The sequence below is a fragment of the Podarcis gaigeae genome (assembly GCF_964106915.1).
Source record: "Podarcis gaigeae genome assembly, chromosome: 1".
NCBI lineage: Eukaryota > Metazoa > Chordata > Lepidosauria > Squamata > Lacertidae > Podarcis > Podarcis gaigeae.
In genome coordinates, this window is record NC_139678.1 from 66,986,921 (window position 1) to 67,003,982 (window position 17,062).

At 44.5% G+C, this 17,062-nt stretch overlaps 1 protein-coding gene across 4 annotated transcripts; it reads right to left on the reverse strand.

Moving 5' to 3' along the window:
* Positions 1-207: 207 nt before the first annotated feature.
* On the reverse strand, positions 208-15,090 carry LOC310838452 (NADH-cytochrome b5 reductase 2-like). Of its 4 annotated transcripts, none has more exons than XM_083725893.1 (9): positions 14,588-15,089; positions 12,921-13,067; positions 9,497-9,569; positions 8,943-9,049; positions 7,034-7,163; positions 6,080-6,163; positions 2,469-2,554; positions 1,937-2,036; positions 208-771 (listed from the first exon to the last, which is right to left on the reverse strand). In XM_083725893.1, exons 2-9 carry the CDS (start codon positions 13,041-13,043, stop codon positions 599-601), a joined length of 876 nt encoding a protein of 291 aa, XP_083582019.1. In that variant the 5' UTR covers positions 13,044-13,067; positions 14,588-15,089; the 3' UTR covers positions 208-598. The 4 variants fall into 4 exon arrangements, with proteins under 4 accessions (XP_083582019.1, XP_083582018.1, XP_083582020.1 ...); XM_083725892.1 differs by having other exon boundaries at positions 14,875-15,088; XM_083725894.1 differs by lacking the exon at positions 14,588-15,089 and adding an exon at positions 13,486-13,510.
* Positions 15,091-17,062: the final 1,972 nt, after the last annotated feature.

A 17,062-nucleotide genomic window follows, 5' to 3' on the forward strand; every position in this document is an offset into this window, starting at 1 on the left:
AGGATGGTCTCAACAGCAGATTTCACTTTCTGCCTACTCTTACATGGTTCTTACAGGAAGCACTGATGTTCCCCCTGGTTTTCTGATATGGGGTTCACTAAAGCTGATGGTATGTGAAAAATCCGGGCCAGGGAAGAGAGACAATGACAGAATAATGAACATACTTGAATGGTCATTGTGAAGTAAATTATATTACTACATCACAAATTTTACAAAACAATTTGATGTTTATTGAATGGAAAACTGTTGGCTTCCCCTGATAGCCTTTTTAAATGCAGCATTCTTCTACTGGGTATATAACTACTTTTGGACAAAAGAAGCTGTTGTAATTACATAGTTGTAACAGCATCTCAATGCAGAGGAAGGCATAACCTAGCACCGTTGGTATGAGAAGCATACAAACAGAGTGCAATGTTGATATAAACACCGGCTGCCATACATCCAGATTATCCCAGACATTTTGGGGATTTCCAATGGCTGAATCCCAGCTATGTCGGGGAAATACCACTCCCAGCAGTCATCAATTTTACTACCTGCTTTAACACAAAATTTATATTTACCAACAACGTACTATAAAAGGGATGGTACAACTTCCGGTTTAATAAGCAAAAATGTTTTCTTTGGCATACCCTAGCTTTTCAAGATTAGGCAGACAAGCAAACTGAATCATAGGTGGGGGTCCACACATCAGAATCAGAGTCTCACTGGCAGGAGGAGGCATGTGTTCTTTTATCATGCTATCCGTAATAAAACCAGCACTATACTTCCAGCCTGAAATGAAAAAATGGTGGACATAGTTAGAAAGCTTCAAGGCTAGTCTTTCATATTAATTACTTGTCTATTATATCACCTTAAGAATACATCAGGACGCGGGTGGCACTGTGGGTTAAACCACAGAGCCTAGGACTTGCCGATCAGAAGGTCAGCAGTTCGAATCCCTGCGACGGGGTGAGCTCCCATTGCTCGGTCCCTGCTCCTGCCAACCTAGCAGTTCGAAAGCACATCAAAGTGCAAGTAGATAAATAGGTACCGCTCTGGCGGGAAGGTAAACGGCGTTTTCGTGCGCTGCTCTGGTTCACCAGAAGCGGCTTAGTCATGCTGGCCTCATGACTCGGAAGCTGTACGCCGGCTCCCTCAGCCAATAAAGCGAGATGAGTGCCGCAACCCCAGAGTCGGTCACGACTGGACCTAATGGTCAGGTGTCCCATTACCTCTAAGAATACATCAGATATGTCTAGAATGTGATATCCAGAGAGGATTCTATCATGATCCAAACACATTTAGCTCTCTCATCTAGAAGAGCTTCCCGATTCAGTTCCATAAAGCGACAGCCCCTGACTTGAATGAGTGAGACCATCATGCATGGCAGGAAACCAGTGGTCCACCAGATAGTTCTGGACTTCCCCACCATGCTGGGTGGAGGCTGATGGGAAGCCAGAGCTCAGCAACATGTTAGCCACTCCTGACAGGTCAGCTGACAGTTTGATGCACATTCCAAAGACGTAACTAGAACCTAGTAAAGCTCTTACTGAATCTTACAAACAGCATGGACAGCATGTATAAAATGCAACAATCTATATGGGGCAGGCTCCTAAACATAAACCAAGAGAAAAAGAAGTTGGTAATTGTTCCTTTGAGCTGCTGTTCCTTCTTCCCCTCTCACCTCCCTCAATAGAAAATCCTAACCATCATGATTCCTGTGGTTACCCCCAAAGAAAAGTCTTAACCCCTGATGTTTTTGTCTTACTAGTGAAATAGCATTTTGCTTTGCAAGGGTTCCTGGGGTGCATCATCAACGACAACCAGGAAAAATGATCGATGACAGAAAAATCCTGGTTCACAAACTTTAAAAGCTCACTAGAATTTATCTAACATCATAGCACGGCAAACATCCCTACACTAGAAGTGTGCCATACTCAAAGCCAGAGTCGCTTACCCTGAGGTGGTCTGTCCAAAGTGTACCACAGTTTAAACTGATCCGAGTGATTTGCTGCTACATCTTCAAGCTCTGGTCTCAATAATATATCTTCTTCTGTCTATCGGTAGAAGGTCAGTGAAACATCCATGAAGTACAATAATTGGGAGATTCATGCATACACACACTTCTCTTAATCACCTTTATGCACCATTGTTTCTAACTTCACTGCCCCCTCTTATTTTTACCTTATTAGGTAAAATCAATCAGCTCCTCAAAAGTTTAGCATTGAGGCTACAATTCACTTTGCTTAGAACAGAATTCCAGTGAAGCAGAGCAAACTGACCTTACTTCTGAGTAAGTGTGATTAACATTAACTTTCTGGCCAAACTTTCTGGTTTATCCTGGATGGGAAAATGCATACAAGCTGCCTTCTCTCGCCACCTCCTAACACTCAAACTGTTGCTTGTCAAAACCCTGTTTCAGTTCCACTGCTCGAAATCCTTTGTGAGAACCACAGAGAAAAATGAATAAACTAGAGAAGTCTACTCACCTGGTTAGCAAAAAGAAGGTAACACTTGGTGTTATCTTTGGGGTCCTTTGTAATGTGACGAATTAGTTGAAGCATTGGAGTAATTCCTATAAAAATCAAAGCCAAAAGCAACAATTAGATGTTTATTTTCCATTCCCACAAGCAGAGACACTTAATGCTGCCTTATCCTAATTGGATTTTTCTAAGATTTTAGATTACTCCATCCCAGATTTTGTTTGACTAGCTGTAAAATAGGACAAGGGGAAATGGACTGCTTAGCGGTAGTGCTTGATGATTAGCCTGCATTTACTATATTCAGTGTAGCTGAATTCACACTCCATACTAAATCTCTTAGATTGGTAAGTACATTCCTAAAGATGACATCATCATCATCATCATCATTACTACTACTACTACTATTTATTTACCGTATTTTTCGCTCTATAACAGTGTTTTTCAACCTTTTTTGGGCAAAGGCACACTTGTTTCATGAAAAAAATCGCAAGGCACACCACCATTAGAAAACGTTAAAAAATTTAACTCTGTGCCTATATTGACTATATATAAAGTAATTCTCTTGAATAGGAATCAAATTTTCCCCACGGCACACCAGGCAACATCTCGCGGCACACTAGTGTGCCACGGAACAGTGGTTGAAAAACACTGCTCTATAACACGCACCTCACCATAACACGTACATCGTTTTTAGAGGAGGAAAACAAGGGAAAAAACATTCTGAATGAAACAGTGGATGTATCATTTATGTGCTTCATGCTGTGGCCACAGACATGTGATCTGATGGTGAATTTGGGGTGACCCAATGCAAAAATCCTGAGAATTCCTGTGGATCCATGCTTTGTAACCACGTTTTTGCACCATTGCAGCCCCAGGCAACAGTGGGTGTGTGATTTTTTTGGTGCAGGCTGTAGCCATGGACATGCTATGTGATCTGATGGTGAATTTGGGGTGACCCAATGCAAAGATCCTGAGAATCCCTGTGGAGCCATGCTTTGTAACCACGTTTTTGCACCATTGCAGCCCCAGGCAACAGTGGGTGCGTGATTTTTTTGGTGCAGGTTGTAGCCATGGACATGCTATGTGATCTGATTGTGAATTTGGGGTGACCCAATGCAAAGATCCTGAGGATCCATGTGGATCCATGCCTTTTAACCACGTTTTTGCACCATTGCAGCCCCAGGCAACAGTGGGTGCGTGATTTGGGGGGGGCAGGCTGTAGCCATAGATATGCTATGTGATCTGATTGTGAATTTGGGGTGACCCAATGCAAAGATCCTGAGAATTCCTGTGGATCCATGCTTTGTAACCACGTTTTTGCACCATTGCAGCCCCAGGCAACAGTGGGTGCGTGGTTTTGGGGGGGCAGGCTGTAGCCATGGACATGCTATGTGATCTGATGGTAAATTTGGGGTGACCCAATGCAAAGATCCTGAGGATCCATGTGGATCTATGCTTTGTAACCACATTTTAAGTGGGGAGCGAAGGAAAAACAAAGAAGGGACATGAGAGGGGTGTGCAGAGAAGCAGCTGGCTAAGAATGCAGGAGAGGGATTTAACGGGAGGGAGGAAAGAAAGGCAAAAGTTTCCCCCCACCCAAGCCAGCCATCTCTCTCTCTCTCTCTCTCTCTCTCTCTCTCTCTCTCTCTCTCTCTCCCCCTCTCCCTCTCCCACCTCTCTCTCTCCCCCCCTCTCTCTCCCTCCCCCTCTCTCTCTCCCTCCCCCTCTCTCCCTCTCCCCCAGCAGCACCGGAGCACAGAGAGGAATTACCGTATTTTTCGCACCATAGGACGCACTTTTACCCTCCTAAAAAGCAAGGGAAAATGTGTGTGCGTCCTATGGAGCGAATGCAGGCTTTCGCTGAAGCCTGGAGAGAGAGAGGGGTCGGTGCGCAGGCTTCAGGAAGCTATCCGCTAGCCGTGGGAGACCCCGCTCTCCCACGGCTAGCGGAGCACTGCACTAATCCCGAAGCTTGGGGCCGGCAAGGTCTCCGCACACCCCAAGCTTCGGGATTAGCGCTCCGCTAGCCGTGTCTAGGCTGCGGATAGCAGCCTGCTTCCCGGAGCGTCGGGCGCCCTGAAAGCAGAGCGCCCGGCGCTTCTGGAACACATCCGCAGCGTGGGGACCCTTGTAGGAGTTCCCCACAGGGCTCCCCACGCTGCGGATAGCAGCCTGCCGCCCGGCGGGTGGGGCGCCCTGAAGCAGAGCGCCCCTCGCACCGGGCAGACATCCGCAGCGTGCGGAGCCCTGCAGGAGTTCCCCGCAGGGCTCCCCACGCTGCGGATAGCAGCCTGCTGCCTGGCGGGTGGGGCCCGCTGAAGCAGAGCGCCCCGCGCGCCGGGCAGACATCAGCCAGCCAGACAAGCTCGGGGGACAGCAGGGAGGCGCAGCGCCACTATCCCGCTGTTCCTCGACCTGGTTCGGTTCCCTGACCTGCTTTTGGGGGGGAAATAAAGGGAATTTTTTTCCCTTTATTTCCCCCCCCAAAAAACTAGGTGCGTCCTATGGTCCAGTGCGCCCAATTGTGCGAAAAATACGGTAGAAGGAACGACACTGCTTTCCCCTCTGCTTGCCTGGAGGGGAGGGCCTCTCCCTGCTCTTTGTTCCATTTCAGCAAACACAGCAACGAAACAGAGGTGGGTGGGCAGTAAGACCCTGAGGCAGAATGCAGGAAAGCAGCCGCTTCCTCTTTTCAGGTTTCCCTTCTCCGTGAAGTGCGATTTGATTTTTGCCTGATTTTTCGGCTCCAGGGACCACACATTCGCTCTATAACACGCACAGACATTTCCCCTTCCTTTTTAGGAGAAAAAATCTGCGTGTTATAGAGGGAAAAATACGGTAGTTATTTCTACCCCGCCCATCTATCTGGGTTTCCCCAGCCACCCCTTAGGATCAATATTACCTGCTCCAAGATGGTAACTATTTCAGAATTACTGCATGACCCCAAGCTCTTGTGCTCAGGCCATGTTTTCACTGAACCAGACAGTTATAGATTGCTCAGTTCTCAAATCGATGTTGGCCAGAGCGATACTAGGGTGCAACACAGAAAGCACTCCTGCCTCTTAGCGGCCCCACAACTGCCCCACAAGAATGCAGCCACAGCATCTCCCACCCAGCTCTTCCTGCAATGCTATCTTCCACCCTTCTGCCATGGGGCGAAAGGAGACTTCTCCAGCAGGTGAAAGGAAACAGTGGCTGATGCAACTGAATATTGAGCTGAATAAAGGGCAGACCACTGCCATACCATCCATTGCTGAAAGAGGCAGCAGGAATCTTAAATCAGGCCCAAGTAAATGTATTTTGTATAAATGCAACACTTCTATACTGTTGATAAGTTATAACGGGCCAAAGAGTGACAGAGGCTTTAGTTATCACATAATGCTATCTACTGAGTTAAAACCAGGGGTCAACAAATACTAAAATGACTTGCCAAGCAGCCTCCTCCACACACTGAGTCCTCTGGCATGAAGGACTTCAGAAGTGCCCACAATGAATATGGGAAAGCCTCAAGCTAGCCCCACCCAAAGTTTAATGATCACATAAAATATATGCAGTAACTTTAGTTCTTGCCATGTGCTCAACCCTATCTGTCCCCTCACCAAGGCATAATATCATACCTGTTCCTCCAGCTATCATTCCAACATGTTTTGCAAACTTTATCCTTGCTTCAGACTTCTTATCTGGCTTGATAGAAAATTTACCTATGTGAAAATGAGATTACAGCTGTCAAGGCAAACCAAAGAGTGAACCTATGACCATTTCAGCAGCATTTAATCACTGTGCCATGCAACACTGCTCTTTAAATCTGCAATCCTATGTAAACCTACTGAAATAGTAGGCTTTACCTCCAAGTAAACACAGGATTGAGCTACACAGCTGGTCACTCATCATATTAACAGTGAGGCAATATAGTCTAGCCAGTAGAAGCCAGGATTTACTTTTTAAATTTTGATCCTTTTTAAATTTTGAGTTTGCCTCTTTCTTTCTTTCTTTCTTTCTTTCTTTCTTTCTTTCTCCCTACCAATCTTTTTTTTGTGTGTGCCATGTCTTTTAGTTTATAAGCCTGAGGTGAGTGACACAAGAGAGAAAAAGATTGGTAGGAAGAAAAAGGCAAACTCGGGGCACTGTTTTTCAGTTGTACAGTTCTTGTAATGACAGCCTGGAATTGAAAGATTTCCATAAGTGGATGGTCCAAATATTTGTGATATCTCAGCAGAATTGATGGAGAGGCCCTGCAGTCCGCTCTCTCTCCCTTCCACACAGTCTGATGAAATGACTGCTCCAATTCTACTGCAGCACATGATAGCTTAAATGATTTAGAGATACACATCATCTTGAAGCTCCCTTGCTTCAGCTGAGATGCTGTAACTCTTACCTCTCAGTGACTTCTGCCCATCTGTCTCTCAAGAGCACCATTACTGTTCAGTTGTCACAAATTCCTGTTGATTACCCTCTTTGGCATACTAATGTTACAGTGTTCGGACAACAGGTGAAAGACTGCCCCAAATATCTTCTTCATCACATCATCTAGCAGCTATTTTAAGCATCTGGATTCTGTGACCTAATTGTACCTGACCCCTTGTATACCAGAAGTCCATTAGGTCCTCTGAAGTCAATGGTATCACCAATCTTCATGTTGTCTAAATGCTGGGACATCTTCCCACCTTCTGGAAATTTGGGGTGAATGTTTTTGTAGTAAACCTGTTTGAAGAGGAAGTGGGGTGAACACACAACAGTGATAGAAAGAATTTAGCCATTTTACTTTAAGGCAAAAGTGAGATGCAATGGAAAGGAGTAAATAACAACATTTTTCACTCTGCCCTTTGAGCTAAAAATCCCAGGTTTCCCAGAGTTTGTAACACAAAAAAACACTGCACTTCAATTTACCCTACCAGATAAACTTTAAGAACTCAAGTCTAAAGTACTAAGTCTTATTTAGTCTCTGGATAAGCTTTTGGTAAGGAGTCATCCTAGAAGTAGGCAAGGGGGGGGACACCTGTAGTCGTTCAGATGTTGCTGGACTCCATCTCCCATCATGGCCAATGGTCAGGAATGATGAGAGTTATGAAATCAATGAATTGCTTTTAGAATGCTGTGTTACTTTTATTGTTGTTAGCTGCTCTGAGCCCGGCTTCGGCTGGGGAGGGCAGGACATAAATAAAATATTATTGTTGTTATTATTATCCAACATCTGGACAACCACAGGTTCCCCACCCTTTCTATGACATCATTCCCCCAAAATAGCAAAAGATTCACATTTTTCATTACAAAGTGTTACAGAGCATCACACAATATGCTCACAAGTCACTAATCTTTATATCAAAGCAGAAACATCCTATCTTTAGTATGGCTGGCATAGCACTGGCCGTGCCCTTCTGTTTTATACAAAAACCTGAAATGGACATATTAATCAGATTTAAGTTTTTTCAACCTATTCCATTCCTGGACAACTTTCACCTGCCACATTTGTGTGCATCAGACAGAGGAGCAAGTAGATAAATGATGGAGGTGCCTGTATTCATACTTCGCTCCCTGTGTGCAATGATTCTTTTCAAGCCTTGCAAGAATCCTGGGTTAGATTAAATGTTGCACAAGAGAAGACATTAATGTTACACAAGAGAAGACAAAACCCCACAGCAGAGCGACATACAAGGATGGCTTGAAAAGAAATCATTAATTTAGCCAACTCAAGTTTTTCCATCTTACTGCAGTTACTGAAGCAATGAATGATCCAGCCACAGTGGGGGAAGTCACTTGCACACACACTGGTCCTTTAATACTTCCAGTACTCAAGAAAAAATAATAATAAAGTTGCTTCAGTTACATTTATTCCAATGTATCACTGAAGAAAGAACCAGCTGTTTCTGTACTTCATCTTCCTAATGTCAAGATGCAACCAGGATTTTGAAAGCTTCTTCCTTCCCCAAGTAAAAACATTAAGCTTATTTCCTGCATAAAGCAGCACATTTAACATGCAACTATACATTTGATCTAGGGGGCGGGGGGAAATAGATCAGTACAAATTTCCGTGGCTGGCATTCAAGATATACATCATTACATCCCCCCACCCCTATAACCCACTAAATCCAGCAGAACCTGCAGACATATTCAGTACCCACAGTAGAACCAATCTTCAAAACACCCATGAGAGCACTTTAAGGTCATTGTACACACACACACACACAAATGTGAGTTGTGTTTTATTTTCAGTGCCCAGACAGACAAGTCTCTGTTAACATGTATAATAAAGGAAGATGAGGCAAAGCATATTTCCCATCATGTCCACATCATTCTCTGATTCCAGAATGAGCCCATACACTTTTAAAATATGTTAATAATAACCTAGTGTGCTTCTTCAGACATAAATTTAAAAATGATCTAGTTTCTGGCTGCAAATTGTAATTTAGACCCATGTTTATGAGAAATAGAACCAAAATCCAAGCGGATCAAGCTACCAGCATTAAATAAATTTAAATATACCTTTATGATTAAATCAACATAGCCTTTCACATCATCACTAGAAACTGGAGTGTAAGCCCGGATCACAAGGTTACCGTCCACTTTGGCAGAGAGATATACGTGTTGGCCTAGGTGGGAGAAACTGTTAACTTTTCATTCCAAAGTTCATAATAGCATTAACAAACTAGCTAAACTGTTGGGCTGCTCAAAATTTACATTTTTAAAAAAGAGAGAGAGAGAGAGAGAGAGAAAAGAGAAGAGAAGAGAAGAGAAGAGAAAAGAAAAAAGAAAAGAAAAGAAAAGAATCTTCATAGTTGTGAACATAAGCTTGAAAACACGTGGAAATCAATTTCAGGAAGATGAGGAATTGGAAACCAACACAATCTCACATTATGCTTGCAAACATCATTATTTTTAAGCTGTTATGGCAAGAAAAGTCTGTACAATCTTAATTTGCCTCCACTGACATTGGAGTTGAATCAGTTCTGAAGAGTTTCCAGAGTGATTTTCCAGAGATGGGGTACTGTCACCCAAAAGGCTCTGTGTTAGAAATCATAATATGCAGCCATGCTTACCTACAGGCAAGCCCAATATATGTTTTGATGACGGAAGTTCAAACCGAAATCTTCTGGTATCGTGACTGATCTCCTGTAAAAACACAAAAAGGTGGGTACTGTAGGGTTATGCTATGTAACAAAACATTCCAAAACTTCAAATTTTTAAAGTCACATAATACTCTTCATGGATTTGCTTTGATTAGCAGAATAGGCACTACTACAGGTGCCACATAATGCCCATTCCACATTTGTAAGAACTTGATTCTTTATTCCTGAATTGCAGGGGGTTGGACTAGATGACCATGGGTGTACCTTCCAATTCTACAATTCTATCATTCTGTGGTCATCTACTGTGGAAGCACCTACATTTTGCATGTAATCAGAACTGTCTTGTGTGCTTTCATCTCTTCACTTGTTTTTTCAATCTTGCTTCCCAGCCAAGCTCCTTAAAAAGCTTACAGGTAAAATTATACCCTTGGCAAACAATACCTTCCACTTCGACTTAGCTTCTGCCCTGTTTTACTTCAGCCAATCATCTGGCACTGACTTAAGATTGGCTTAAGAACAAAAGAGGGGCCAGGCTAGATCAATCTGGTGTGTTTTGCTTCCTACAGGGCTCAATCAGATATTTCTGGGACACTTATGAGCAGGACATAAAAGCATTTAGGCAAATCCATCTGACCCTGTTGGTCCAGCCACAGTGATTGCTTCCCCACTCTGTCCATGCAATGGCTGTTTAGGGATGTGGCATTCTTCTTTCACTTGAAGAAAGTTACTTGGTTCATTACATTGCACAACAAATTCTGACATAAGTCATGTCTCTGAAATAAAAGTAGCCATTTCTTATAGATCTTGAGGTGCTTAACAGAAATGCAACAATGAAAACACTAAAATGACTAGTTTCATAGAGATATGGAAAGGTTTACTATACACTATATTTTTTGCTCTATAAGACACACTTTTCCCCTTCTAAAAAGTAAGGGGAAATGTGTGGGCATCTTATGGAGTGAATGCAGGCTGCGCAGCTATCACTGAAGCCAGGAGAGCAAAAGGGATTGGTGCGCACCGATCCCTCTTGCTCTCCTGGATTCAGGGAAAGCCACGCAAAGCCTCTTGAGTGCAGCAGGAGCACTCCTCCCTCTTCACTCAAGAGGCTTTGCATTGCTTTTTTGTTTTCCTCCTCTAAAAACTAGGTGTGTCTTATGGTCGGGTGCGTCTTATAGAGTAAAAAATACGGCAATTGAAGAATATGCACATGCAACATGCATTGCTTAAGCCGGCTTCTACATCCAATGCCGCTTAGCCTGTCACTTGCATAGCTGTTCAGGAGCATCTCTGGGCAGCGTCAACAGAAGTCAGCAAACATGGCAGCAGACCACTTCCACTGGAATCGTTTCTCCATCGTTGCAATTTCCTGATGAAAACTCATCACTAGCCATACCACAGTTGTCGGGAAAGAAATTCAAGTGGGAATGGAGAAAGTGGATCTTTAAGGACATATTGCAGCCAGGTTTGCTATACAGTGACATGTCTTCGACCAGTTCCTTGTAGTTTTCTGCTCTGACATTCCCGTGAAAGCTAGCTGACACCAGACAAAACACATCTCAAGCTTTTTTTCTCACCACACTGAATGATTCCAAGGACATCAGGCCATTTACATTTTAGCAGAACATAAGGTTATCTTCATGACTAGCATGAATCCAAGTCACTCAGACAATTTCCTTCAGAAGATTCCATTGCTGAAGTCTTGATCATAGTAACTCCGCTTTGGCCTTGCACAGCTCTACAGTTCACAAAACAAGATTGTTCAGTTCTTCTTGTGTAAGAGTGTGTGGACTTTGAAATACAGTGTTGCCAAATGAAATTGTGTACTCAATGTGGACTGGTTCATTTAGACAGGATCATCTTTGTGTGGATATTTTCACCCCCTCCCACCCATTGCGAAAATCTCCTCATGTTTTCAGAAAGGAGGGGGCGGAAACTGTTCTTTGCTTCTTCCGCTCCTGCCTGACTCTGTGAGAGTCTGTGTGTTATCTCTGTAGTGATTAGATGGCTGAGTGAGAGCTGTAACACTCATGCAAGCCAGTACCTCTTTAATTTAGTTTGCAGTAGCTATTAGAAATAAAAGAAGTTATGCTTCACAGCTTTCTTCTGTGTTGTTCATACTCTGCTGAGTTTGGTGCTCACAACTCACAGTTGTGGGTGCAGTGCACTTAGACCTGATTTCTAGGAGTGGAAGGTCTTTGGAAGTGGTCTCCATCTGCCTAGCCCAGTCGTGGCAGATCCAGTTGTTGAGCCCAGTTGTTGGCATCGGCTCAAAGGCGTACTGACACTCTGTATCTCCTAAACAGGAGCCAATCAACTAATGTTAATGTCATTTTTGTGCTCAGCACCTTGAAATTAGTAAAGATTGGCTATTTTTATTTCAGAGGCATTTTGTGCATTGTGCAGTGATTTGGCACAGAGACACAGCCGTAACACAGGGAAAATATGTTAAAGTTCGTTTCTTGCTATGAAATGCAAACACCTAGGAGGGGTTCTAGTTCAGTGACTGAATACACAGCTTAGGTCCTTACTCCCTCATCCAAACCTGCCTGGATTTTGAGATCTTCAGCGGAGGCTTTTCTCTCAGTCCCACCACCCTCACAGGCAAGCTTGGTGGGGACGCAGGAGAGGGCTTTCTCGGTATCAGTGCTTCTCAACCTGTGGGTCGCCTGATGTTGTTGGACTACAACTCCCATCATCCCTGAGTTCTGGCCTTGCTAGCTAGGGGCGATGGGAGTTGTAGTTCAACAACATCTGGGGACCCACAGATTGAGAAAGGCTGCCCAGGTAGCTGCTCCCAGACTCTGGAACCCCCTACTTGCTGTCCTTCTGGCAGCTGAATACTTTCCTGCTCCAACAGGCTTTTAGGAATTGACTTCTTTTAATTAGAGGGCTGGTGCCATGTTGCTTTTAGGGTAATTATATTTTTAAAACAGATTTTATATACGTATACAATTTTAATTCTATCAATGTTTAATTGTATTTTAATGATTGGTTTTTCCATGTTTTTAGTTATTCTTGTTTTTTTATCTGCAAGCTGCATTGATTTCTGTCAGAGAAACACAAGGTATAAATAAATCTAACAAAAATAGCAAGAGATTCTTAATCTCAGAGTCAAGGGTTCGAGCCCCACACTGGGCAAAAGATTCCTGCATTGCATCCTGATGACCTTTGTTATCCATTACAACTCTGCAATTCTATGATTCTAATAATAAAGAGCACAACTTTTGCATGTATGAAGCCCCTGGTTTAGTCCCTGACATCTCCAATTAAAAGGAACTCATCCTGGAGAGCTACTGCCAGCCAAAATAGACAATACGATTGTGGATGGACCAATGGCTTAATTCAGTGTAAGACCACTTAGTGCATTCAAACCATGTAAGAGCAGATAATTTACCTCTCTCTCTCTCAAACACAATGCATACTTGACATTTGGATCTTGCAAAGTAATTGGACCTTTCTTCTTCCGAGAGGCCATTGGTTTAAAAACCAACAAGGCAACAGATATTGCAACCACCATCCCAACGATCAGGAAAGAGAGATCCTGGAAGAGGAAAAAAACACACACACACAGCAAGTAAGTACTGTTGCATGAAACCCCAATCTCTGAGCGGTGCAAGATGCCAGGGGTTCCAGGCACTTACCCTGGGCTCGGTTTCCTCAGAATGAGGGATAACAGAGACTGTGGTGCCTTTAGGATATATGGTTTATTTACACATATATACAACCTGTGCCTAAGATGGAAGGGCTCACAGCATTATCACCCCATAAAGTCTTGCTTCTCCCATAGTCACAATCCTGGAATCAAACAGAAATCAAGCATGGCTCTCACTCTCTGGCTTCTGCCTGCCAGTTCACACACACAATGGCCATTGTCCTTTCAATAACCAGCCATGTGAGGGAAGGGGGCCCACCTATCTTTCATCTGGCACAAAGCAATCTCCTTAGGGCCACTAACTCACCAAGAAGCTTACTTCAGCACTTGAATCCTCTATTAGATTTTAACCCTTGATGGAACTAGGACCCCAGGATTAAGAAAAGCGACTCGGGCATCATGCAGGCTAACTGCCCCACAAAACACTAAATGTGCTACAGGTGTAAGGCTTTGCTACACAGTTGTGCCAGTTTAGCATCACATTTCCATAGCAGTTTTCAGCCCTGAACAATGTGCTTCACCGTAATGACGTCACAGCCCCTTCCAATTCCATGCAGTAGATATCCCTGAGAAACAGAAGCTTGCTTAAAGCAATACTGTGAGTCAAATGGTAAAGCAAGACTTTGAGGCTTGAATTGCTCAAGGACAATTGCAGGCAGGAAAGATTGGTTTATCTGCATGTTGTGTGCAAGGCTCAGGATAAAGTAACAAAATGCACAGAACTGGTCCTACAAGAACCAGTCTAATCCAAAAACCACCTCTCTCATTTCATGTCAAGACACTTGTGCACTTGGCAATCATCATCAGAGATGGATTTAGGGTTCAGCCGCACTGGACGCACGCAGAGCCTCGGGCGGGGGTAGTACTGCAACTATGATTTAGAATGGGGCAACATAGTGCTGAATATTGGCATCACCCAGGGCACTGCTGAAATTTGGGACCCCAAGATCTGTCACTGCCATCAGCTCTCACTTTTATATGCACAGTCACTTACATCAGTGCTTGCCAGTGGTCCTCAAACCCCAAGGAGACTGTATAGGCCACCCAGAGGGTGAATGGCACACGACAAAACCTACCGTAAAAGTATCAAAATTCTCAAAAGTGAGAAAGTCCATAGCTTGTGGCTTTGTTTCTTTTTGAGAAACAGGGGGTACTTAGCTAATTGGGAACCACCAACTTGCATGGATGAGGTCGCCAGCTTTTCAGTCTGCCCCTCCATGGGACTTGCTGCCCTTCATGCTTCTCTGCAGGCTTGCAAAAAAGGCTTCAGCTGTGCATTTCTGCACACCAATAGGCAGCTAAAAGGCACAAGAGCAGATCTGGCCATCTCCCGCCCCCTGTAAGTTGGCAACCCTAATTAGACTCTCAAATAAAGAAGGAAATGATGAGAACAACGCGGGGGGGCACACCTCGTTTGAGGAAGGAAAAGCTGTTGAGGAAGTAACTCATCTGAAGCAGTTTATTTTCAGTTATTCGCCTTCACTCACTACCGCGCAGCCCTAAATTCGGCAGGAACCCATATCCCGAATGCCAGAGGCAACGATTCATTGGGGAGGAAGGTAAACAAAGGCGAATGGCCTTTTCAGGCACCTGGCCGTACAAAGGGCACTAGCGTCCCCGGACTGCCTTCGCTGGGCTGGGAGGGAGAGGGTCCCCTTGGCGCCCCACCCCACCCGCCCGACGCCGCTTTCCTCACCACACTGGACTCCATGATCCAAGACTGCAGGTCTCCCACGGAGAGCGCGACCGGCTTGGCGACGGGACCTGACGCCTTTCTTCCCTCAGGCGTTTATAGCCCGCTCTCTCTCCTCCTCTCTGGCGCGCTAACGCCTCCGGGACCTTTTCCCGCCCAGCTTAAAGTTAAAGAGCAAAGTCCCTCGTTGAAGTTAAAGAGCAACCGGTTCCCTCGCTTCTGCGACTGCTGCACGGCCTGTTCCAGAAGCGCCTTGGAGACCTCGACGCGCCTCGCGTCTCTGAACGGTTTCTGCTCAGGGCGTAGTCAGGCTTCATGTTGGGAAATCAAAACCTCAGTTAGTTAAGTATTTGTTTTTCTTGTTGGGAAGAGGGCAGCTGCCCCCCCCTACTGCCTTTCCCTTGGTTACTCCCATGGTTCACGGGTTGGCAGAACCGTGAGGAGGCATTGGAGGGACCTGGGTAAAGTTACTAGAATCTACCATGCAGCTTTTTTGAGGGGGGGGGGAGTGTTAAGTTGTGGGTGAACATATCAGAGGACAGAGCGATTCTTCAAACAGCTCTTGTTTATTCACAGGCCAGAACAGAACTGAACTGAAGGGTTCAGCCAGCCTGCTTATATAGAGCTCCACTAGAACGCAACAGTAACCATTTTCTGTAACTATCCAATCACTGAACGTCACTTTCTATCCCTTATTTGTATGTGGACCTGAGTGAAAACTATCTACAGTATCCCCCTGCTGGCCCAGGGTGAGAACTTCAGTACATAACAGGGAGGCAATTGTTCTTAATTTTCATTTTCCAATACACAAAAAAACCCATAATGACAACAGAAAAGAGCAAAGGAAGGAAGGATGTGAGGAGTGAGTATTCCCAAAACAGCATTATGATTCCAGGCAATCACCCTTCCTGAACATAATATCCAAGAATGTTTTTCCCAAAGGAATCCACAGGAAGAGAGCAGCTGTCAATCATATTCCTTTGCTTGAGCATATTCAATAAATGGATGCCAAACTATAGAAAAGTTGTCCTTCGCTTTTGGATGTATGTTTTGTTAACTTTCCCATTAATGCAATGGTCCAGAACTGGAGGTCCCAATAGTTTTGCAAATCTCCTGCAGCAGACTTCCAGTGTTTGGCCACTGTGAGCCTGGCTGTTGTGAGCAGGAATCGGAGTAGCTCTTTATTAGAAACCTCAGTTTCCCAACCATCACATAAATATTAAATGTCCATCATCGGTTCAATAGGAGAATGCACCATGTGATTTGATAAACCATATTTATTTGTATTTTTTAAAAAAAAATAGTAAAGATTCAGGAAAATTACAGAAGTATGGAAGGATCCTGGACGTATATTAGGATCTTGGGATAGGAGGAATCCGTGGTGTAGTAGTAAATTATGAACAGCTGAAACTCTTCATGACATTCCCCTCCTCCAAGATACCCCCCCCCCCAGTCAGGTCCCTTCCAAGACTCTACAAGTAAAGTTAACCAGGCAGTGCTGGCACTATGACTTCAATACCAAGTCAGGTTATCTTACCCTCTTGCTTTGCTTAACATCCAGCCATATTAAGAGTTCAATGGCACCACCCACCCAACCCAATGACATCTACTTTCCTTGCCCTTGCTTCAAACTACAGGCAGTTGAGAGTGTGCTTTTAAAAAAGATCATACACCCATTTAAAGAACAGTTATCTTTACTGTGGGTAAAGATGGGATGCGGGTGGCGATGTGGGTAAAACCTCAGCGCCTAGGGCTTGCCGATTGCATGGTCGGCGGTTCAAATCCCCACGGCGGGGTGAGCTCCCGTCGTTCGGTCCCAGCGCCTGCCCACCTAGCAGTTCGAAAGCACCCCCGGGTGCAAGTAGATAAATAGGTACCGCTTTATAGGGGGAAGGTAAACGGCGCTTCCGTGTGCTGCGCTGGTGCTGGCTCGCCAGAGCAGCTTTGTCACGCTGGCCACGTGACCCGGAAGTGTCTCCAGACAGCGCTGGCCCCCGGCCTGTTAAGTGAGATGGGCGCACAACCCTAGAGTTGGACACGACTGGCCCGTACGGGCAGGAGTACCTTTACTATCTTTACTGTAAGGCTGTAGTGACCATTCCAGGTTACAGTAAATCTATGAATTATCCTTAATCTTCATCAAGTGCTTCTACCTAAGTAATCATTAAATGCACACAGAAACTTAAATATG